Source organism: Aythya ferina, assembly GCF_964211825.1.
Source record: "Aythya ferina genome assembly, chromosome: 5".
Classification (NCBI taxonomy): domain Eukaryota; kingdom Metazoa; phylum Chordata; class Aves; order Anseriformes; family Anatidae; genus Aythya; species Aythya ferina.
In genome coordinates, this window is record NC_140301.1 from 12976251 (window position 1) to 13001836 (window position 25586).

Consider the following 25586-nt stretch of genomic DNA (forward strand, 5'->3'; position numbering starts at 1 on the left):
GGCAGCCCAGAGCTGGTTTACGTTGTGAGAGAGAAAGGTTGTATCTGCGATAATTTCCTGAGGTAATGTAAATGCGGATGAGATCATCCACAAAGACAAAAATGCTTTCCAACCAACGCTGCCCAGCCCTGACTCCAGCAGCCCCAAAGGCACAAATTACACAGGTTAGGAAGGATTGCATAAAACTCGAATTCCACTTGTTGGGCTAAGACGCCCAGTGCTGCTGCACGTCATGGTTTGAGCCACTCCTAAACCCCACTCTGCTCAGAGAGGCAGGGCCACAAACTGCCTGAGGAGACCCCATGCCCAACACGCAACTGGTAAAAGGCAACAAAAAACCTTTGTTCAGACACCTGGGACAAAAATGGCACCGCTGTCACAGCAGGTTTCCTGTGGGACTGTGATCCCTGGAGGAGGAGCAGGGATGGGACCACTGCTGGGGCAGGCCCAGCCATCTGGAGCTCCAAGGAGGACGCTTCATCTGCCCTGAGGCACGGACCTCCCAACCACTTGGGCCCTGGGATGGACAAGGCTCCTGGCAAGGCTTGAGGACAACAAATTCTGCCCAGGCTGCTCAGGACGAACCGCTGAGACAGTCCTGGCACTGAAGGAGAGCATCTACGAGCTCTGCTTGCTGCTGTGGAGGCTTGGATCAACCCCATGGCTGGTGGAAGCGCAGCTCCACAGGGGCACCTGCCCCAGCTGTGACTGTCCTCATAGTCCTTTTTTTCTAAGCCATGGCCCTTTTAGGAAGCCAAATTGTCACGTTTTGGGATAGTCCAGTGAGCACACTTAAAAAAAGGCAAAGTATTTTTTGGCAGCCAGGGCCTTTTCCTTCCCAGCCTCAGCAGCAAGGCAACAGGAGCAGCTGGGAGAGGTGGTGGGGTACAAGGGAGACCTTGCAGCCAGCAGCTCAGGCCTCTGCTCCTCTCCCAAAGATTTGCCCCATGCCTTCCCCCTCCCTGCTGACCCCTCCACTGCTCATCCTTTGGCTAGCCCCAGCAATGCTCTGTGGATAGCCTGTCATCAGAGCACCACCAGGAAAAGGCCACGGGTCTTTCCAAAGTCAAGGTGGGTCAAGTCACGGTGCTGCCGTGGCAGGAGGTGCAGCAGGAGAGCTGCTAGCAGCCCAGGCAGGCACCATGGGGGCCACCACTCAACCACCGCCCCAGCTCTCCGATGCTGAGCGCTCCTGAGGAGACTCAGAATCTGTGACAGGTAGGGTCTGGAGCGACGTGTAACATGTTCAGGCAGAAATTTGATGAGAGAAATAAATGACTCAACAGCAGCTGTGTTAAAAGTGTTATATATTTATTGCAATCTTAACAAAAATACTTTGAGAGAGAGGATTTTTTCAGCATGGACAAGACATGGAGACAGCGGGGCTGAGCACAGCAGTTTGCTTTAACACGGGCACTTACTTCAGTTAACATGCTGTGTGCAGGAGGAAGTATCCTTTGCGAGCCAGTACAGAAAAGCCATTCCACCAAGGGGTCTACACAGGGCAGGCAACAGGTCCCCAGAGCTGGGCCAATCTGTAATAGTCCACAGAGGAAACTGGGGGAGAACTCAGTCAGTCCATAGTACAAGGTCCCTTCTCCAGACCAGAGCCCAGCCTCTGGGGGGTTGTACGAAGGTTGCAATTCTTGTGCAAGGACAATGGGTTCTCTCTCTCTCTCAAGGCATCTGTGCAGGCAAACTGTTGGCAGCGACGATGCCAACAGCACCCCTAACTCCCTCCAGCGCTCAGCACTGGCGAGAGCCTCCTCCTCTGCTGACCTGAGGGTTCCCGCATGGAATCCCCCCAGACAACATCAAAGGAACTAATCCTATCAGTATATCCATGGGAGAACATCAGCAGGGACCATTTATTATAAAAATATAAAATCCTACCTCTAATATATAGCAGCAGCACTGTATTGACTCAGAAAGCCTTTAAAACATATCACCATTTTTCATTTCTCCATGATTCATATTATTAGATCCACTTAGACCATTTTCCCCAATCTTCCCTTCAACTGAAGAGAGACTGTGACTTTTGCAGAACACAAACGGTACAACAGAAGTAAAAGGACATCCTCACAGGAAGGTAAGTGCCCTGGTCTGGTGCCAGCACTGTGAGGAACTTCCTTTGCACAAAACCAAACCGGGTCATTCCTCAGAAGAAAGCAGGTCTTTCTTTTTACCAGACCTCTACTTCCTTGAGCCAGGGCCTTTTACCAAACCACTAAAAATAAATTACTCGAATTAGGATTACAGAACAATTAAGAAGAAAAAAGGAAAAGAACATCAGGAATGCCTGACACAGGAGACATACAGTCACCTTCCCATCAGAGAAGCTAGTGCACTATGCTTTCAAAGGACAGGCCAACAGATTGAAGAAAATCCTTCAAGAAGACATAAAATGAGCCATACTTCTGCTATTCTGTGCTGTCTACGTTCCATTCCTGCTGAAATCTATACAACTTTTTGGCTAAGCCTGTAGCCCACACGTTACGTGATGATGGGTATTCATGTTAACTTGAACAGTTTTCAGCAACCCACCTTTCCCCACAATAGAACAGCCCAGAGAGCAGTGGTGTGCTAACTGTATGTGGATAACACCTCAGCCCTCTTCCCTGCTGAGGCATGACATGATAATGGTCCAGATTCATCCGGAGATGGGGGCAGCACAGTAGGTACAGATGTGCAAATCAAGCGGAAAACAGAGATGCTGTAAAAAAGCTGTCATGTATGTTATCACCACCTGAGGTGACATTATTAAAGATTAGTTTAGGAATTGGGATTGTACATGGAAACCTCATGCAGCACTAAAGCAATTAAAATGTTTTAACAGTTCTCTCTTGCATCTCTAAGGGAAAAGGAAGCAGTATAAAAGCAACATGTTCAAGAACTTAAACTATACAGCTGGGAATTGAGGTTGTAAACTCTTCATGATAGAAGAACACAGTACAGATTCCACCCTAAGTAATACTGAGCAAGTCCCAAGTAGCTGTACTGAAGTTGACAGAGTTACAGTGACACAAAACCAAATTGTCCTTGAGGTCAGAAGCAGGCCCTGTATCTTCCCTTGTTTCTGTGCAGTCTCTCACATTTTGAGGAGGGAGAGGTGATTCAAAACTAAAGATTACAACATGCAAGGAAATAATATGATACAATTTTGTTTAAGAGCTGTCATATTACGAAATAACCGTATTTTAAGTGCAATTGTGAAAGGTAGGTGAGGGTTTCAGATAAGACTGGAGGAGACAAAGATTAAACTATTTGATATAAATGCACGTGGTATTGCAGCATCCAGGCACATGCCATAGCAGCCCTTCTCAGCAGTCTAATGCCACACAAAGCTTAGATCTTTTCTCCTGTCATTCTGATGGCAGAAAGCTCTCTCAGCTTTGAGCTTTCTTCCCTTCCCTGCATATGCTCTGCTTTTGTATACCTTTCCCCAAACCTATGCCTAACAGTCACAGTAAGCCCTGAATTGCCCATTATTGCTGAACACAAGATAAAAATAATGAGCAATAAATCTTTAGAGCTGTAAGGATGCATCTGTTAGTTAAGACTCTGCAGAGCGCATACACTAATTCACAGGAAGATGATGGGAAGGCTGTATTAGGGTAGATTTGTGGGTTGATTGCAAAGGGAGCTCTCTAGGACACTGCCTCAGTAAATAATGTTTCACAGGCACAAAAAGAGATCAAGATAATGATTCCCTACTGTATCTCTTAGCTTACAGAGTGTTTAAAGCATGGGGAAAACAGTGAAATCTCCTAATCTCTATGAATAGAAAGATGCCCTACATCCCAAGCTCTATAAGGTCTGAGATTCCTCTTTGCCACTGCAGAGGGACAGCACTACTGTTCAGCTGCCATAATTCACAGTGCTTTATTGGATGTTAGCTGGGGGATGGATGGGCTGGGGGTGGCTGTTGACCTTCCCCACATAGTACTAATACACATGTAGAGGCCACGTGAGCATGCAGCAGCTCAGCACAGGGCACCCTTCTTTACAAGAAGCAGACTAAAAATGGTGCTTTCTCTTTCGTGACCTGGTAGTCCGTGCAGGAGGAGTCTGTTTTGAGGGGGTTTGGTTAGACTCTGCACTGGGCTCAGGGGCTGGTTTTGTGCAAGCTGCTTGCGGAAGAGATCCCTGCACGACACTAGGACCCTGTATCCTATGGAAAGCCTGGACCCCATCACGGATTTCTGACAGGGTTTGGCACATCTGGCCAACCTGGCTGGTGAGGTCAGCCATCTTCTGACCGATGACATGCATGCTCTCTGCCATGTCCCTGTGAATAGCCACCAGCTCCTGGCAGAACTGCCTGAACAGCTCTGTTTGCTGCGAGTGGGAATGAAGAAGCTGGCGATCGAAGCTGGAGAGGGGCGGGCTCCTTGTGCGGGGGCGTGGGGGTCTGCAGGACGAGGAGGTGCGTGGTGATGGACGGTGCAATTCCTGCCTTTGGCTGATAGCTTCTGAGTGCTCCGACGAGGAGGAGGTGTGGAGGAAGGAGGGCCCAGAGAGCTGGCTGACTCCTGCACTGGCCCTCTTCAGCGAGGAGGAGCAGTGTTCCCGAGAAGTGCCTGGCATCTCTTCATCTTCAGCTTAAACAGAAAAGGAAGCATGAATTATTAACGTGAAAACCCTCACAACTCTGACTTCTGTTTCAAGGTATCTCAAAGCGTGTGGAAAAAGAGTTCCCCCCCCACCCCTGCAGCCTGTAGATGCTGGTGTGTAACTCAACATGCACACGCTGCAAGGTTAGCAGCTGGCTGACAAGCTTAGCCACAAGAGGCCTGAAGAGTGGGCAAACCCAGCCAACTGAGGAGGAGTCCAAGCTGCCACAGTGTCTTCTACATAGCATTATTCATTACTAGAAGATCAACCAATTTCAGACCATAGCAATGACTCACTTTCTGCAAAATCACAACTAGCTAGAACACTCCAGTATTTTGGGGAGACAAAGGTGCCTGGCCTTTGGTTGAGCCTCAAAATAGCCAACACATTTGGTTCCTCATGCCAGACCCCTGCTCCCACATTATTTCTTACATCCTCCTCATCAAGAAAGACAAAGATGTAGCACTTGCTGCTCACAAAGTCTGTGCTGCAAGGCCACTATGTGGCTTGCCACCACTGGGTAAGGTGAACAGGCAGTCAGGCATAGCAGCAACAGGACCTCATATTTACTGGGCAAGCACACTTGATGCAAAAACAAAATCAAAGCAAAACACTACCAGAAAGCTCTTGTTAGTCTGATAAATATCTAGTGATGTGCCAGTTCATGGGTAGAGGCATGCCAAGTATAAGAAGAGATGATATTTCAGTTGTTGCAACTGTCCACTATCTCCTTGCTCAAGCTGTATTAATTTTACCTCTGAAATAGCACAACTGGCTCCCGAGATAGATGCAAAGAATGACCAAGTCCCACTTCATCAGTACTTGAAAGATTTTCGTCCTTGCGTTCCCACTAACAGTGTTACTTCAGATATGAGATAAGACCTAACATGATAGGACAGTGCCATCCGTGATGTATTAGTTGGCCTACTTCCAGGAAGTTATCTCCTCTTTTTCTCCTGTGTATCTCTACAAGCTCACAGACCAAGAAGTTTCCACCACCACCACACAAGAAAACCATATATATGCAACTGGGGAAAGACTTGCAAAAAGCAGCTCATGGTTCAGCACCGGAAGGTATCCGAGAGTAGTGATGCAGGAAGATTAACTCAGAAAGCAGGGCCAGTAGTTTCTTAAAAAAGAGTGGAGAAGGGAGCCATTATCATCTACCTTTTTCATAGCACGTGCACCGAGCCTTCAGACCACTAGTAAGAAACCACCGGTGGCCTGGCCTCCTGCCACAAGTGGCAGTGATGACTGAGCTACACCCAAGAGCCCTCTTGAAAGGAAGATGGTTACCATGCAGCGATCCATTAGTGACAGGCACACGGCTCACAGCTTGACAGCTCTGCCGTTTTACTGGGGTGCATGCAAGATGAAGAACTCCTAATCCTTCACAAACGCTCTTTCATGGACTGGAGGCAGTTGCACTTCAACTACTGCTGTTCCCTCACTTGTAGGATTAGTTCAGGCTTATGACCTGTTAAGAAAGTGTAATCCAATGTCTACCCTTAGAAGACAGAATGGAAAAGGACTAGATAAATAGATAAAGGAGATGATCTTAACTCAGAAACAACCTTCCCTCCATCCATCTCATCACCCCACGATTACCAGAGCCTTGCCTCGAAACCGAACACTGCAGCAGGACCTGGCCTGACGGGCAACCCCGCACCTCACAAAAACACACAACTCTCCTCCAGTGTCAAACTGAGAAAGGCAAGCATAAGACAGAGAGGTGTTAAGGCAATGATACTTACAGCTCGTTGACGGGCTGTCAACCACGTCCAGATCCGCTCTCCGGAAGCCGTGCATCTGGCGTGATGAATGCAGTGTTGACTCGATGGCTCTCTCATGGGCGGTCAGGACGATGGCCGAGGGCCGCCCCTTGCTGCTGGGGCTAGAGAGGGACCTCTGCATGAATGCCAGTTTGTCCTTGGTCCTTCTCTTCATGTCGTCCCATCTGTGTTTAATGTCTTTTACAGACCTGGGGACCTGGCTGACTGATGTGATCTGCCTGGCTATGTCTTCCCAGATCTTGTCCCTGTCAGCATGGGATAGACGCATGGTCTCCCTCCCAAACAGCATGGCTTCATTTCGGGTCACCTCAGTGACCAGAATGTCCAGTTCTTCTTTGGAAAACTTGGGCTTCCTCTTTCGTTCAGCCATGTTCCTTGGGTTGAACATCCCACAAAGCACAATTGGGTAAAAGGAAATCAGCGCAAAGTATCCCCCTGCATCCAACCACTTGACCAGTGCTGCTCCTGGGCAGAGGAGTTTGGTGGGATCCAGCTCCCCCCCACCCTCAACAGCCTCTCCGTTTTCCCTCTATCGCACCAGGAAAAGGCAGTCGTTTTGTTTTTAAGAGGCAACTTACAAGCTTAAAAAAAAACAAACAACGAAAGACAAACACCAAGCGAGAGCAGTGTGAAGGAGCCTTCTCAGCTTAGCAGTTAAAATCAAATTTTACACTTAGCCTGATGCCCTGGCTTACATAGGAGAATTTCAGTACAGCCTTGTATCGGTTGCTGCAGTTTGTATTCAGAAAAAAAAAAAAGCATGAGGACTCGCAATCATATTCATGAATTAGCTTCAAGGTGTCATTGCTTGAAAGCAGGTTCTTGAGGAAATTTAGAGGCCTGAAACATATCTCATTGTTCTGCCTGGCAGAACATACCATGGAAACTTTTACACTACCCTTTTTGTTAAAACTCACAGGATCTCATGCAAAGGCTACACACTAAAGTGGATTTTTTATTTTTGTTTTCAGGGGAGAGAGATTTTAAGTAGATTCATGGCCAATTTCTGTAATTTGTTTTTCCTAAGGAAAAGTCTCTTCTTCAGCACCACGGCACTGAGCCTCCAACGTCTGTCTGCTTCACAGTAAGCTTTTGTTTTACCCAGAAATGGTTGCCATTTCCTATTGTTCTCAAAAGGAATGAGGCCACCCACTTGCTTTTCTTGGCTAGGCTTTGCTGTCACTGCTGCTGACAGGATCCTGCGCCTAGCCTCTGGTGCTTCAAAAGAACAACACGCAGCCTCAGCCCACTGAGGAGCCGCAGCCATTCTGAGAACCAGCAATTCTGTGTGGCGCCTCCAAAGGGGGGTCGGGAGCATTCATTTTTCCAGCTACAGTCAAAGGAAACTTTAAAAAATAAGCAAAATATTAGTCCTGAATATGTTTTTTTATTGGGGAAAAAAAACAACTTTATCTATTCCCTAGGGAAGGAGGAAACGGATTGTGTGAATATGCAATTCTGTGTGTAAACAGGGTGGGATTGTGGATAGGGGAATAATCTGCAGCCTGGGAACCTGTGTGTAAGCATGCAATGCAGCACTGAAGGGATCAGGCGGCTGTGGATGAGAAGAACCACTGGGATATCTTAGTGCATGTGTTGATCTGAATTATAACAGAGTGAAGTAAAAGGTCAAAACGGTTCCTCTAGTGTTATACACTTTAGAAAAGATTGCTTTTACTTCTCTTCAAGCAGTTAAAAGCAGGTATGTTGGGGACTTTTTTGAGAGAGGTCAACTTTTTCAGCATTCATGTGATATAATTCTAAGTATTCTAAAAGGAAGTTCTCAGAAATCTGCGTCGGCATTGACTTTTTGTTGAGAACACAACACATCCGAGGTAAAAGACTTCAGCTTTAATATAAATCATTCCCCAAACCATTACTACAAACCTAGCAAACTAACGTTTAAAAAGGATATCAAGATGTAACACAGAAGTAAAACATCTTCATAGTTAGGACACCTAACAACCTTAACATTGCTCTGAAGTGACACTGTGGGAGGGAAAACATATTGGCTTCCCTGTATGCTAAATTTTCTGTTCATGCTCCCAAATTAAATGAAAGCAAAAATGCTGTTATTAGCATTATTGTGATATTAGGGAGAAAAAAAAAATCTTACTGGGATAGCTCAGACCCTCCCATTCCAAGAAATGACATTTAATCCTAAAATCTAGGCTGGATGTCCCATCTTGCACAGCCAGACTTCAGCCACCCCACAATACTTTCTGAGAAGCTGGAATGAGCCAAAGGCCTCACTTGTCCCACATTGGTGATGGCCCTGCTGGCACCCCAGGCCTTTCAGCGCTGCTATGGCCCAGCAAAAGGGAGGTGGTTTGGGGTACACTCATGTGGAAGGACCTTGTAGGCTTCAGACTAAGAAAAACTCACAGAAAGGTAAAGTGACTCTCGTCAGTCATCATCCTAGTCTCTTCTTAGCACTGTTACACTTCTGTTTAACAAATCTTGCTGACACTGCTGCCTTCCATCAGGGAGAGTGTCAGAAGCTGTGAACCTTGGTTGAAGCTGAAACACCAGTGGGAAATGCTGCTCAGACCCAAGGCACACACGGGGAGAGCCGGGAGCTAAGTGCACAGAAGTATTTCACCGGGACAACTGTAAATTAATCCTTGAGATACTGATTTGGTGAAGCTTCGTTTATGTAGGGCCAGAAGGAACGTTTAGGGAAGATGGTAATTAAATGATGGAGAGCCAGCAAAGCACTTGGGACACTGATCTCCAGGAAAAAAAAATTAAAAAAATTAAAAAAAAAAAAGGAAAAAGGAGTTTTCCCAGCTGAACACTGGAAGAGGGGGGGAAAGGCTATGAGAAATACTGAGCAAGAGAACATTTACTATTTGATTTTTATCATATCCAGCAAAACTGAGCTTCGTGTGTATTTTCTTTGAGTACCCACAGCTGCACAGTACCATCAATGCCTCCATGCACTGGAAACAAACCTGCACTGACAAGCTGCTCTGGTGAAAAGAAGTAACACTGTTTTGCTAAGTGCCCCTTGGTAGAGGTGGACTTGCAGTATGTAATTCTCTCAGGAGCTGCTCAGAGCCTCTGATGGGGTCAGGAAATCTGTGCTCTTTCTCCTCTGCTGAACCTATAGCTGCTGTCACCAACACAACTGCACCAACGAGGAATTAGAGCCCCTTTTTACTCTTCCCAGACAGGATATCCCATTAACTGCATTTAGCACAACATCTAGCAGACCCAGCTATTCAGGTTTCAGGGCTTCCTCACATCTGCTCCAGCAGGACTTTGGTCAAAACTATTTACGACAACGTAAGTATTGCAATAACAAACTCGCCACACAAAGAGCAATGAGTTCTGGACAGTTTTGATCACTTAATTCAACTAATGTTAGGTTCCCAGCAGGCATATTAACCTCTTCCTCCTAAAAATGCCGACAATATTACTAGTTTCTGTCAGAGAGAGATTTTTCTGCTCATGCATTTCCCCGAACATGCAGGTTATCACTAGGAGCAGTCACTGTCAGCTGCAAGTACTTCTCTGGGGATGCTGTGTGGGTTTTACAAGCTCCAGAGGAGGCACAGCTGTGGGGCTTTTAATCTCCTCTGTAGCCCAGGTCAATCTGAAAGTGTAAGACTTCACAGCTGTTTCTTTAAAACGAAAAGTGAAGTTGTAAACTACATGAGCAGTGGGCACTTAATGATCACCCTTACAACGACATCAACCAACTCTAAGCCTCTAAAAGGCCTTTGCTTCTAAGAAGCAAGCATGTAGTTGCTCCATAACCCTGGGGAAAAAAATAAATTACAGTGCTCACAGTCCTGCAGTGCTTTAGTTTAGGATCCATTTGCTCTGCATAACTCTCTGTCTGTAACACGTAAGAACATTTGCGCCACTTGCTAGAAGGTAACAGAGAGCAGTATATGAAGCTCAACAAAATGACTTGTGGCTTTCACTCCTCCTGAACACAAGGATAGTGACAGTAACCCTGGTTATAATATATATATATATGTATTTTTAAAGAGGTCCTTTAAAATCAAAGCAGAAACTCATTGCTTAAAGTTGTATTGATCCGGGTTTGTCCTGCTTTGAGTAAGCCACTGGAATGTGTGACCTCCAGAGGTCCCTTCCAAGCTCTAGTGCTGAACGAAGATCAACCCGCAGACATCTCCATTATAAGGAAGATATAAAACAGTCTTGCTCCCCATGGCCTCTCTGTCATCATGTTTTGGAGGGGGAAGGGAACAGAGAGGAAGGCAACAGAGAAAGAGATGAATGAAATTTGCACTAGCCTTTTCACAAGGGCTGAGGGAGAGGATGAATTTCAACTGTACTAAAAACCCAAGAACTGAGACAGTCCCATGTAAGAATGGACAGAGAATATATATGCCAAAATTAGCCTGGAGACCCCCCACACGAGGCACTGCACTCCAGCAATTCGTTTAGGCACCACCAACTTGCAGGTGCTTCCTATCCTGCACCTCGGTCTGAACAAAGTGACAGACACACAGGGGCACGTTTCCTGGACCTTCTGAACAACTTTCAATTTTCGGTCAGATCCGTTTTTTTTTGAAGTAGGATCCCCAACAACCGAATAACAGAATTTCCTCAGAAGTAAACAGGAACAACAGCTGGTTCTGTGCAAGCCTTCAGAAGACCTAACCTCAGCAGCAGCAGTGTAAGAATTTATGTCCAAGAAAGCAACAGTTTTTTTGACGTTTGCTGTGATTCACAGTATTCAGTCACTGAGTCCCCAGAAACAAACAAAAAAAACATAGGAAGAGCTTTACACACACCCCTGCAGTTCAAAACTGTGGAGTTTCATATAGAATTGGAAACAACAGCACTTTACGCTAGACAGAGATAAGGGTGTGTTATTGTGCCAGTGGCCAGCTTAGGGGAAGATGCTTGCAGTATCAGGAGCATCCTGACTGACTGAAGAGGGAAAGGGCAAGAAGATATTGCCATTGCCATGTCATCTGCTATGCTTTGTACTCCTTCCTTCCTTCCGCTGCCCTGGGTAAACAGGGACTTGAAATTAAAACAGCGAGTGCTGTGGTGTACAAATTGTTCTCAGCAGGAACATGAAAATGGACTCAGATGTGGTAGTCAAACAACAAAAACAATCGCCAGATCTACAAGAAGAGAGAGGAGTCAGCCCAAGCTGCCCTCCCCGTGCCATACCCACCTACCCAGAGGGTGAGTAGATCTGCTTTGCAAAGCACTCCATCTGTGAGTGATGGCAAAGAGCACCATCTGACAAACAAAAAGAGCGCAGTCTACAGCATCCTGGAAGTATGATTTCTGTGGGTAATTTCCGTGACAGGCAATATCCTAGTGCACAATATCGAGTGCATCTCTGTTGGAAGGCCAGCAACGTACAAAAGCAACTCTTTTTGAGGACCGCTATCTCCACTTGTACTGTCTGTCAGACTCCAAGTAGCACTGATATTACAAGTATTTTCCAAGAGTAAAAACAGAAAGATCAGTAAATATAGCCTGCACTGGTCCTCTTCCCTACAAGTTGCAAATACCCCCTTTACTGTCCCTACCCGTCTCACAAAACTGTAACCTCCCTGCCTTTCAAAGCTGTACAAAATGGCCCAGACCACATTCGTCTTAAGACTTATCCATGGCAAATACATGTTTAAACAAGACCATTCTGTTCTTTGGTGCTGGAACCATGAGTAATGCCCATATAAATCCAGATATCAAATCCAAGTTGGTGGTACTAGGAAGAAGAGTTCATCACACAATTTTTGCTTTCCAAGACTGTTTTCCCCCACTTTCACTGTCATCCAGATCACGTAAAGAGGTGATATAATCCAAGCAGAAAAGTCTCACTGATTTCTGAACTTCACACTCTTTACTTCAAGATATGCATCTCCTACCTAACTGTCCATGATACCACTGCTTTTTTTGGGAGCGACGACTCCAGTCTCGGCACAGGACTGGCAGTTTCTCTCATCCAGTAGTGAACAACTGTAATGGCTGGAATTCTTACAGAAAAATTAGATCATTTGCAGAACTTCATGAATGTAAGTATCAAAACAGCTGTTATCCATGCAAGGACTCATATGGAGCAAGATGTTGTGCTACCAGCTTTGATCAGCTACACTGGTTTTACATCTATATGTCTATACTTCATACTCTCGCTTCCTGCAGTGACCAACAACTGAAAATCCCCAGCATCCAGGCCAACAATCCAGTCAACCCCCACACTAACTGTTGTACAAAATGCCTTCCTGACAACAACCGCTTCCAAAATTCACCCCTGAAGGCAGGATTGGTCCAAGATGGGACAGGCCACAGTACACAGCACTGTCCCGTTCAAGTGACTCGCCACATGCCCAAGGGCACATCAGTGTTTTGCCTCTGCCTCAGGAGGCTGCAAGAGTGACCTACATACGCAGATATTTGAAGCACTGCATTGTTTTCAAACATATTCCCTTACTGCTGCACTCAACGAACCAGAGCCTGCCACACTCCTGGTTCAGTACTAACTGGTGTTTGGGTTCTGCTCTCTTGAGTCCCTGGGCCGGCAGAGGGAGCACAAGCACACTCATGATGTCTACATTGGGAGCTGCAGCAACTCACTCCACGTTTCTCATAACACAGCAGAGCTGACACTACCAGTGACAGCCACCACAGACAACTGTTTCAAGTGAAGCCCAGAAAGGAAAAAAACAAAAAAACACACCTCTTTCAATGTCTGTCAATTAGGAAAGGACAAAAAATACAAACAGAACAAATACTACCTCAGGGATTTGTGCAAAGCATTTTGCAAATATTTGAACGTAAAGTAAGGAAAACAAAAAATGTAGTGAGATCTATCAGCATTTCTAAGAGCAGATAAGTAGGTTTGGTCTTTATCATTTGTTCTCATTCCAGAAAATAGCCATGCTCTACACACATCCTTGTTTTAGTTCCTGTCATTGACTCTGAAGGATTCTTAACACAGCAAATGCTGAAGAGCACAAGCAAACCCTTTATGGAAGTGGTTGTGTCGTTCTGGTTTGTTTTTCTGTCACACAAAACAAGGAGTGTTTGATGGCCTCTCTCTGGAACACAAAGCCCCAAAAGGGAAGGTAGAAGAGAACTGGACTCACCTCATCCAGTTTGCTTTGGTTTCATCTGTCCCATCGATGGATTTATAGCGGTTGTTCTTGTCAACAATCTGCAGAACAGAAGAGATGCAAACATGTGAACTAGCTGGTTCAGACAGAAGGAAGTCTGACTTCCAAATCTGTTTCAGTTTTAGCCTCAGGTCAGGACATAAAACTATGCTGGAATCTAAGTTTTCATAGTTATGGACTGCTGCACAGGGCATTTGTGTGGAGGCTACTCGGAACTTGTAGGTAGTCTGGTGACTTCTTCCTATGTACAAATATATGTAACAGAACTATGGATGCAGCCGACAAAATGATTAAGTCCCAAGATACAAAAAACGTCCTTTTCAGGGCAGAGCTGAGACACACGTTTCACAGGCAGAAGAGTGTGAGCAGCCTTTCATACAAGAAGCTCTCCTTTTTTCCTACCTAGAGTTCAAGTCCCACATCTTATTTTTAACAATAATTAATATTTGTTGATCTAGTGATATCTGTACCTCACTCATATAGGATTTTAGTACTAGGGTAAAAAATATGTTTTTTAGTGTTGGAGGCTGCTTGTAGATCAGTTCCTGATGGACTGGGAGAATTGCATCTCCTCTTTCCTGGCCCGTTGGGCCACCTGCTCTGCTCAAGCTGGATGGGAGGGATGTTGGAGGCCTGAGAGTGAGCTCTGCAAGCTCTAAATATGATCTTTTCTCTCTCCTCGAAGTGATCATCAGAGCAGAGGAGGTACTGGAGAAGTCTTTGAGACTGAGTGGGGATGGAAGAACATGGCAAGAGGGACAGGAGAAGCAAACTCTGCTTCCTACAGCTGTGAACTGAACTCGGGCTTCATGTCACCTGATCTGTCCTTTACCTCTGTCCTTAAGCCACAAATCATTATAGCAAGTCAATGTTAGCCCATAGTCCACATGGGTCAGCAGAGGAGCTTTGGGAAAGGGGGAAGATGGCTAAGCTCTGGCTCCATGTGCCCCCAAGTCCCAGCCCTGAGCTGTGATATTGGGAAGCCACTTTGTTAGGGAGACACCTCACTTACCAGCCACGAGAAGAATCCTGCAGACTTGTCCTGGCTGGAGATCTGCCCCTCATACGGTCCGAAGATATGACCTTTGGGGATCACCTCGTTCATACAGCGCACGTCGTTCTCCCCGCTGGGCTCTTTCACCACCTCCATGCCAGGCGGGATGGTCAGCGCTGCCCGGTCTGGGATGCCAACAGGCACCGGGGTGTCGGAGACGAACACCGGGGGGCCGTGGTTGGGGCACTCATCCACGAAGTATTCCTGGCAGGACTCGCAGACTGTGGGTGTGAGGGGAGCAGGGATTAGGTCAGGCAGATGGGATGCCCACACCAGCCCCTACAACATGCTCTCCCAGCACCTCAGGCAAGCAACAGTGGTGCCACCAATGCAGTGAGAAATCCATTCATTGTCTGCAGGGAGACCCCTGCAGATTACCCATTAGCAGTGACCTTCTCTACCCAAGAAGCTTCTTGACTCCCCACACACCAGAGGGAAATGAAAACCAATATCCTCACCTACAGCCTTCATCTTGTGCTCTGCAGAGAGACATGGCACGCCAGGCACTGGCCCTGTGGCCAAACAGGGACTTAGGCCTACAATATTCAGGGTATGCCAATGGAACTGGCAAATGTTTTCTTTCCCAAAATAAGAGCAAAGAGCTGTTGTCCACACCATACTCCCTTCTTAGTTTCACGTCTCATACTTTTGGCTTTTGCAGACTCTTGGGGTTTTTCCATGTCACTTGAACTTATATTGTCATGCTTCTAGCACACTTACCACCTATCTCCCTACCACTGCACAGCCCCATGACTGACAAGCCACTTTTGTGCAACAGCTTCCCTATCAGATGTGTCTTAGAAGACCCACGCATGTTTGTCCCTGGCTTTTTCCTTCCTTGCTTACTTCCTGCCCCAAACCAACAGGCTGTCAATTAGGAAAGCCTGAACTCTATATAAGAAGAGGCATTACTCTTCCCCCACCACCAAGACACTTACACCAGAAATCCACTTGCTGGAAGCTCTTGGTCACGATCAAATCCCGTTTCCCTTTCAGTTTCTTGGGCTCTACATCCATGGACTGCGGATCAGGCCTTCCAGAGCTGGGGAGAAAACAACAGGACGATGACTTTAAGTTACTGAGACCTGGGAAACTAAACGAAGAGAAACAGAGGCAATCAAGCCATGGGGGCCAAACAACACTTAGTTAAAGATTCAGTTTGTCACCTAAGCTGCCAAAAGTCAATACTTGAGAGGCTTTATGGCTTAAACCTACAGGAGTTAGTGGCTTCAGCTAGAGCACCTCCACCTCTGACATGCATCTGGCCTGTCCCACCCACTGGAGACTGGCAGAAAAGGCTGAGCTGCTCTGCTGCAGCCCCCAAAATGTGCTGATCAAAGGCAAGGCATAGCCCTCAATCCAAGCCAGCACAAGGCTGGGTGTGAACTAGCACGTGTAGCACACACATGTCTATCACATGAGTGGGTGATCATCCCTGTCATGCACCTCGAGGCAGATCTCACAAGAGAGGGTTTTAGCACCTTTGCAAGGTTCGAGCATACCCCTCAAACTTTAAGCTAACGGGGAGGTGGAGAGAAGAGGCGAGAGTGCATCTGACTGAAGCTCAGCCACGTACCAAGGTTGTCCATACTCCTGGTCCCGGTGCGGAGAGCAGGCCTCTGTTTTTATTGTCACCATCTCCCCTAAGGAAGCCTGGGTCCGGTTCAAACAGTCCTTCAAGTTTTCACTCATGTTCTGAAAAAGAAGGCAAAGGAGGAGAACAGTGAGCAGCCAGGAAATCACAGCCTTCCTTCCTGAGGTGAGGACCCAGCCAGCAGGTTCCCCCATAACCCTGGGCACCAAGAACAGCCACCACACTGAAACGGGGGCACCTACATGCATACATAGGTGGAAACCCCTTCCTGCAGTGGGGACGAAGCAGCAGTTCAGTCGCAGGTCAGGTGAAAAATGTGAGACACCGTGGAGCAACCCGAGGCACAGGGAATGCGAAGTATGCTCCACCGCGCTCACTGAAAACGCACACAGAATTTAAGGCTGATTGATGGGACGTGTTACTGAAAGGCAGGGCACAATTATTTCAGAGCAGGTTTTCGGGGACAGAATGCCAAGAAAAAGGAATACAGGTGGCAGCATGAACCAGGCCATGCCTATGGATTTAACACATCAGTATTCTTCTGGGAACAGAGCAAGGTATATTACAGCTCTGAAGATGGAGCTTTCTGTATGCTTTGGGCACCTTTAACAAACAGGTTAAGTGCCAACAATGCCCTGCAGGACTCTGACAAAACTGCACAAGTCATGTTCTCCATCTTCCTGTCCCTCGCAGTGGATGGAGCTGAGCTATCACCACCCTTCCAGACACAGGTCACTGTAACAAAAATGCTTCTCCTGTGGCCCATCACAGGAGCCAGGAACTACTTAATGACACTTAAAGACAGCAAGCGTCAAACCAATAACCCCTCACACCACTTGCTACAGGGTGCTGCTGACCAGAAAACATTGGTGTGGCAAGTGATGATAATTAAGATTTAGTTCAGTTAATCTTAATTTTTTTTGGAAGGGCCACTAAGCATCAGAGCTTGAGACAATGAATAAAACAGAGGGTTGCTCATATCTTTGCTATATTTGTCTCAAGATTTCCTCTAAAGTGCAAAAACTGGCTGTTCTCAGGCCTGCTACCAAACTGGACAGGCTTCACGGCTGCTCCCCCAAAGTTTCCTGTGATCCCCTTCTCCACATCTGCTGCCCGATGACCCGTTGCATACAAGCAGCGCCCAGCGGACGGGCCTCAGCAGCTGATCAGTCCCCTTCTGTCAGGGAAGCTGGTGGAAGAGCCTATCCCCATCACAACTCTGCTCTGGACATCCTGAAATTCGTGTTCTTAGGCCACAAATCCCCGAGGACAGGAATTTTCTTATGCCACACACGCTTTGTGGACGACTGAGCACCATGGAAATCTGGTCTGCATTTGTACCCTGTTTACAATAAGAAGGAACTCTACTCCCAGTCTTTGTGGCTCTTCTTTGTGCCGAGGGACAAATGATTAATTTTTCCAGCCCAACTTCTCACATGCCAAAGAGCAGCCTGAAAGACCTTTATCATGTGTGTATCAAGGAAGCACTGGTTAATGTTCATACAACACTGAAAGCAAAGCCTCAACCTAATTCAGATCAACCTAATCAGACACATGCAGACACACAATTTATGCCTTGACAACATATCCAGCACAGGATACACTCTTTTAGAATTACTATAGACATTCAGAAAGAAGGGGACGGGGGTGCTTATCATTTCAGCAGGCTGAGCCCCTCGCCTGCATTCTCTAGAGAGAGAGGAAAGAGAAAGGTCCTCTCTCCACAGCCAAGGCTACCAGAGGAGAAGGAAAGGTCTTTCCTGAGAAGTCTGCAGAAAAGCAGCTCAGGAGGAAAAAAGCAGCAGCTGTGTGTATATGGGGCATTGCTTAAGAAACAAATAGATGGATGCTGCCCCAGAGCTGACTAGCTGCGGGGCCTGTGCTGGCGCGGGCGAGGCGGATGCTGGCGGTGGGGCAGATGTTCTGCAGTGAACACTGTCCGAAAAAAAGTCACACATTCGGGAAGCTTGGAGGACAGGGCATGAGGAATTTCATTGCCCGCAAACCCCAAGGCCTTTTAGTAGGAAGAGCTGCAGACACATGCCCCTGCGAACAGACAATGGCTCTTCCTCTCCCATTCTTCCTTGAGGAGATTCCTGCGTTATGAAGCAAGAGGGACCCCAGGACTGTGCAGCCTGACCTCCCGCGCAATGCAGGCCGTGGCACTTCCTTGAGTGAATTCCTGGCTAAACAACAGAATATCTCCAAGAAGAGCAAGGAAAAAAATAAAAATAAATAATAAATAAAAAATAAGAAAAAAAGAGAGAAATGTAGCATTGATTTTACAAATGGAGGTTCCTTGTTTCACCGCTTGGTGTATTTTCCAGCTCTTTGTTCTCATGGTCCCCCTGAACTCACTGCAACTTATCAGCAACATTCCTGCCCAGCACTGACAGCCATGTTCTTGCAGGGACTGCAGCAGTACCTTGCACTAAGATAACACCCTCCCTGCTCCGGCTCAAGATTTCCATGTTTGTGTCCAAGTCCCACATTTACTTTCTGGCCAACGTGCCCGGCTGGGATTTTGTGTTCAGCAAAGCATCGCGCTGCTGTAAGAGTCCTAGCTCCTGCAAAGCTCTCTGGACACCACCCCTGCCAGCACACCTACTGTCACTGTTCCTGGGTGCCTGGTTTTACATACCATACTCATGTAACTTGCTGTTTTCTCACCCAGCAAGCATGAGACCACACCCCTATCAGTAACTCATTTTTTTTCTTCATTAGTGACTCTATCAAGCCTTGCGTTGTCCACAAATACCAACACTGATTTTGTGTTTTCTTCCAGGACACCAATAAACTTGTTGATTAGCATTGAGCCAAAAAACTGAATCCCAGTGGACACAACTAGAAATACACCCGATCGAGCATGGGTTCGATGGTTCTCTTCTTGATACTGTGACCTTTCATTTAGTTGAGTTTCTGTTTATTCAGTGTGACAGGCTCAATCATTCTAGCTGCGTATTCCAGCGACCTGTGGTACAACTTTGTGCATTGAAGACTTAAGACACACCACCACTTTTACCTTTATTGAGCAATAATAAAGCAGCATCACAAGATGACATCAGGCTTGCAAAGATCTATTTTCCAAAAATCTATACCGATGGATTATTACAAATAATGCTCCCTTTCCTCATAGCCAATCAAATCCCTATCAGCTATCATATTATTTTACTGGATGCCAACTTCAGACCAAAGGTAGCCTAATATCCCAGTTTGAACAGATTAAACTTGGTATTAGCTTGCTTATTTATGACTTAATCACTAGCACAGAACATTTTTTTTGTCAGTCTAACTTGTTTTGAATACATTAAAAAAAGTTTCTAGTGTTTACAGCCCACAGAGAGCTGTTCAGCCAGCACTTTTAAAATCCCTCGATTTAAGTTAGCCAAAACAGCCAAAATGTTCTGCTTTAGTAGCTGTTGTTTGGTAATTTCCCAAGCTAATATTACAACATAAAGCACTATGCTGCTGCTGTAATTGGTATCATCATCCAACTTACCTAGCTTTTCCTTGGGTTGCAGAAAAGAAACATTCATCATTTCTCCAGTTCCAGGTACCAGCAGATGACCATGCTTTTAGGACTCTTCAAGTTCCTGATGTATATAAAGCTGTATTTAATTTTTCTAAATTCTACCTCCCTCTGTTTTTTTTTTTTTTTTTTCTTTCCTAGTTTTCCACAATTACAAGATTCCAATTCACATTCTACACTTTTCACTGCCTTCATCCACTTCATTTTCGGGCAATTTTTACGGCTGTGTTTCAGGTAACGTAGATAAGCAATGCATATTCAGAGCAGGCTGCTTTGGTTAACTGCTGAAGGCATTCCCAGGATGTACATGTCCCTGTCACCATCAACACTCTCAGTCCCCTTAATGTCAGCATGCACACAGCCTACTGCAAAATCCCAGTGTTAGGGAAGACAATCCCTCGGTCAAAGGGATGCTGTGAATATCCAGGTGCTGTTTACACACAATCCCAAGTCCTTTGGACAGTGGACAGTCATGGTATGACACACAACAACCCTTAGGAGGTCTGGGACACCAGCGCGGCTGCTGCAAATCCCAACAGGCACAGGCAGTGCCATGTCATCTCTCCCTTTTTCACTACAAAGCAAGCAAGAACCTGTAACATCGCTGCTAGACACACATTAAGAACTCCAGTGGCTTTACCATGTTGCTAACAATAAAGGAAACAGAAGGCACAAGCACATCTGAGCTGTTAACCTCAAATGTGCGAAGAAAAGTCCAAATGGGGTTAAGCACGAACGAACCTGTGAATTCCTGTCCTCAAGAATGCCGTCTTTATCACTGCCCCTCTTGTAGTTATTAGTTAACAGCCACAGACTCTTATCTGTGTGGATCAGGCTCCAAAACAGAGCTTTAATTTTACGTTTTACTGGCGCATTTCCCAGATTTGGACATTCTTGCATGTGAAACAGCCATATAGGAATCCATCCCCTCCTCAGTACACAGCTCATTCCCTCCATTTCTCACTGCTGGCCTTCTAGGGGTCATCGCCTCTTCTTTTAAGAAAGATCTTGCATAGCTAGTGTAACATTTTAAAGTGTGGGCCCATGGTTAAAGATGGACTTTAATTCATACGCTTTTTCTACAGTTGCATATTATTACCAGAAATAGTAATCCAGAACACTTGGCTACTGACGAGTGCAGAAGGGCAATAAAGCACTGCATTCAAGGCTCTGTGCTCCCCCCAACAGCCACGAATGACCCAGGAGGACTGTTTTCCTCAAGGTGCATTCACTTACCAAGGACCTTGGCCATGCAAACCGTTTCAGGTCACTTTATGAGGCATCAGCTGGCTACACAGCTGGCCATGCAAGGCCGCAACCCATGTAAACACCACTGTATCCCGCAGGATGAGAGTGGGAACCAGTTTGTTCAGAGGAGGTCCCTGTCCACAGATGGACACTAACCCCATGCTACGATGGGAAAATTGCTTCTAAGTCAACAGCCTTGGCTTAACATCCCCCTGCTGAAGCATGATGTTGGGGGAGAAGCTGTCCTGCAGCCGGTGGCACAGCTAAGCGATGTCCTGACATGGTGACACCAGTGACCTGCCTCCTCGCCTGCTGCTGGGCTCTTCCTTGACAGCCTCAGTCAGAACAAGGCTGAAGCGCATCCAGCTGCATGAGGTTGAAAGCTGGGGCACTTGCAAACTCAAACTTTGTGAACATTATAGTGGCACGGGCGATGTAGGATTTGAGCAGCATGGGCTGCAAACATGACTTGTTTTAAACATTGCCAATTACTTCACTACGGTTGGCAGCCATAAACTCAGTGGAAGAGAAGTATGACACATTTTCTTTGAGTTTTGAGCTCTCGAAACAAAGAAGATCAGGACTGCACGAAAGACAACTGGAAACACCACTGATTTTGCTGCAGTTTTCTGAAGAAGTTCTAAGAACAACCTTCAAAACCACAGGACTTCAAACAGTTTCACAGCAGGGAAGGCCGAGAATTGTCAGGGGTTTCAGCAACCTGCTCAAGACCAGCATCTGAAGTGACAAACAGCATTCGCGTGCTGTGACAGTGAGTTCCCAGTATTATCCTCACTGTATAAGGGCTGAGGACAGGGGAAGTCCCGTTTTCCAGCCTGGAACTCCTCCTTTCATTTCAAGTAGACGCAAGACATATTCTCACTGTCACTCTTGTAAGGTTTGTTAACAAAACGTGCCATGATCTACCTCAGGATAGACAAATTTTGGAGGACTAAGAAGGAAAACAATGTCTAAAATAATCCCTGAGTTAGTCTAAATTAGTTTGTCTTATTGAACCCATGGTTGCTCCTAGTCAAGGTGGAAAACACCGTTGACTTTACAGAATTTACCGCAAAACCCTGTAGTATGGTCAGTTCAGAGTGTTTACCCTTTGTTGATCCAAGAGCATCATGGCACAACAGCAGTCTCTGCAAACTGGATTATTTGGCGCAACTTCTGCACATTAAGTGTTGAGTAAGGAGATATTTGCACAGCAGGATGCTGACAAAGTAAAGCTCCCATGCAACATAAGCCTCTCAAACAGTGCAGCACGCTATGGAGCAAAGACAGCTGCTCACTGCAGCTAGAAGAATTTGCAAGGGACTTGCATTTTTAATGTACATTGAAAATAATTCCCTTCAACTGAAAGCTTCTCTTTTTGGTGTATTTGGCTCTTTGCACTGATCTCCATGATTCATAGTTTAAGGGCAGAAGGGAGAATTAGGTCAACCTGACTGATCCCCTCCAAGTCACATGCCCTTACCTTTAGCCCATAAAGGGGACGAAATCTCCATCTGAGTCTGGCTAGGGGAAGAGGAGCCAACAGAAGTTCATTTCAATTGTTAATCACTGCCGCTGACAAGTTATATATGAATCTTTCGAGTTTTGGGCATCAGTCAGCAGTTCTTTTAAAAGGGCCCTGCAAGCTTGTGGAAAAGGCTGAAACACCCAGCACGTTGGGGGGCTGCTTTGAGCAAACAAAGATTTGCTTCCAGGGTTAATGGCTGTAAGAAACCTCACCATCTTTGGTCAGGAGTGCCAGTTGCACTTCTTCGCCTTTGGCTTCCTCAGCATAATATATACGTACGTGTATGAAGTTAAACAAACAGGAACAAAAATCTGGTACTAAAACAAGATGCCACTCAAACAACATTTTTCTCCCCAAGGGCAGAGCAAGAACACAACCAAGTGGCAGATGTAAGCCTTGTTCCTTAAGGTACTACTGGGAGGTGTCTGGATAGCAGTAGCGATAAGCACTGAACAAAAACACATCGGTGGCTCAGTTCAGTACGTGTCCCCATCCAGCATTCTCAGCTTTCCAACAATTTTCATCGTTCTTCTGTGTCACTGTTCCAATTTGCCGTACGTTATTTTAAGATGCTGGCACTGGAAAGCCACGCTGATGTAAGAGTGAATCTGAAGTAAACATAAGGGCTACAGACATAAAACTGCCTCCGTACCCCTATTCATTACTTCCCCGCCGGTGTGCCCAGACTTGTGGTAGTCTTTTTCAGCCGTGACTTGGCACAGAAAGCTCCACAGAGCTGCCTGCCCATTCTGACCCCTCTGCTCTTGCAAGGGATGGCTTGGGATGCAGCCTCCCGTTTCACAGGTTGTGTTCAGGCCGTTCCTCTCCACGGTCATAGCTCTCCACTTGTCTATATGAAAATGGTTTTATTTTCTGTATGTTTTTTGCTTTATATATAAGGGTCCGTTTACCAAAACTGATTACTCCACACAGCTGTCCTGCCCTTGTCAATAGCTATAGTTCACCAAACTCTTTTCAGCTACACATTTCACCGGTGATGAGTCACGCTTTCTTCTGCATCACTGAGTAGATGTCAAACAGAATTGGCTTCTTTCTTCCCCTCAGCTCAAGGGAAGGGTCACCAAGTCTACTTCTTTGAAAATGCAGGCTCCGCGTATCACATTGCGGAGACTCTTCTGTAAAACGATCAAGCTCTAGCTTAAAATAGCTGAATTATTTGCTCCCTTCGTCTAAGGTGGCAACGCCAGGCTTGATCTTTCAGCGGTGAAAAACCGTTTTCTATATTCACCTTAACGTTAAACCACAAACGGTTGATTTATTTGTGTGCTAATACTGTCCTTCAGCCTAGCGTATCCTTCATCCTCCTTACTGTTTATACTGCCGCTTCAGTTTATTTATTGGATGCTGACTCTCTATCAGTCACTACCTTCAGTTCCTAAGCCACTTGTATTTTACTGGTATTCTTTGGCATCGGATATTAATTGGGTTCTCTTGCACCGAGTTAACTGCCTTATGTAGTATCTAAGTGTATCACGACTACTTAGCTTTCTTTAAACCAAATTTAGGTTTCTTGAAGAATAAAAACTGACCTGTTAGAGGGGTAGAAGACACTCCCTGCAACATCAATCACTTTCAGCTGAACTTCAGTCAAGTTTAATTAATCTCTTTATGTTTACCCAGGGCTGGCAGCACGCTATCCAACCCATCACCTCCCTGGCCATCCGCATGGCCATTTGCAGAACCGTCCCAACGCAATCACTCTTCCAGTCTCCTGGACTTTCTGTGATACACAAAAAGAGGTGAAATATGATCATCAGCAAGCTCGAGACATCCCCTCGTTAACACAGTGCCTGCTTTGCTTCAAAGGAAGGTGCTCAAATGGCCTTCTATTACTCTCATCCGTGGAAAGACTAAAAAGGCTGGAGCGAGGCCACGCTCGGTGCCAGGCTGAGCCACCACAGCTCAGTGTCCAGCCAGCCCAAAACCTCCCGTGGGTCAGCAACACCAGCGTTTCATGAAGTTTAACACTGGCGAGGTAAAAAGGGAAAGGAAAGGGAAGGGAAGGCATGGGGGCGGGCAGGAAGCAAACCCAAGTCGCTGCTTTCTAAATAGCAGATGTGGCTATTCTGGCGAGCAAACTTCCACCTCAATTTCTAACCCACAAAGATGGGAAATGATTCATGAAAAATCAACAGGATAAAATTAGCTGGAAGGCAGAGAGATAATTCATGCAACCCAACCGTCACGGGCTGGAGTGCCAGCACTACCAGCGCTGCCTGGCATTTCAGCCTCCGGTGCCCTTCAGTGACTGGCATCCGGCCAGCGATCAGCCTCACATATATTTCCTTACTGTCTAAATTAGCTCCTCTGGAGAGCACATCCATCTTACAACAACACAGCCTTTCACTCAACGCTTTTCTAGGAGTTCAAGCTTTCTTTTTTTTTTTTTTTTTTTTTAAAATGTTACCTGAAGTACTCTGTCTTTTTTTCTTCCACTGGTGGTAGATGGGATGGACTGGCAGGACAGACAGGCTTGCACACGCGTGCAAAGCACAGCCAAGCTATGCACGAAATTCAAACCCATCAAGCCAGAAAGCTCAGTGCATGTCAGCAGAGCACTCTGTCCCTGCACCAAGGCAGCAATAACTGAGCCCCCGTCCGCCTTTATGCACAGCAGTGTATACACACACCTTAATAACGCCGGCGATTTTTGAGAAACTGCCCCCAAACTCTGTCACATGGAAAGCACAAGCCACAAAACACAATTTTATCCTTGATACGGCCACGTGACATCAAGTTTCTCGAGCAGCCGGCACTACTCGCAGATCACAACCCACAGCTCTTTGCCCTAACAGCAGCTGAGACACCTCCCCCACCTCCACCAGCCCTCAGGACTTCCAGTAGGTATCTGGCCACTGTGCAAGACCCCTTCCTTGCCACCACCCCAAGGAAAAGCTTCAGGAACCAGCTGCCAAAGCCTCCGCAGCCCAGAGCACCGACACCTCCAGGCAGGCAGTCTCAGCCGCAAGGGGGATTCCCATTCAGCTGGGATGTAATGTCAATATGAAATCCTGCTCTGGTGCCGTTTGTCCATTTGGTACCATATCGCTTTTGTTGAAGGATGTTACATGACAGCTCCTTGATGCTTGTTAT

At 46.3% G+C, this 25586-nt stretch overlaps 1 protein-coding gene across 5 annotated transcripts in view; it reads right to left on the bottom strand.

The window, feature by feature from the left end:
- The window catches only part of PRDM11 (PR/SET domain 11), a 46755-nt gene that overhangs the window by 15544 nt on the left and 5625 nt on the right, over positions 1-25586 (bottom strand). For 3 of the 5 annotated variants that reach the window (XM_084520344.1, XM_084520343.1, XM_084520346.1), the window contains exons 2-5: positions 16150-16268; positions 15512-15615; positions 14532-14794; positions 13493-13560 (exon numbers count right to left, since the gene is read on the bottom strand). In XM_084520344.1, coding sequence (XP_084376470.1) covers positions 13493-13560; positions 14532-14794; positions 15512-15615; positions 16150-16265 — 551 coding nt within the window. In that variant the 5' untranslated portion in view covers positions 16266-16268. Of the gene's footprint in view, positions 1-1290; positions 4602-6368; positions 6782-13492; positions 13561-14531; positions 14795-15511; positions 15616-16149; positions 16269-19666; positions 19769-25586 lie in introns of those variants that run through there. The other 2 variants (XM_084520347.1, XM_084520345.1) reach the window with 2 other exon arrangements.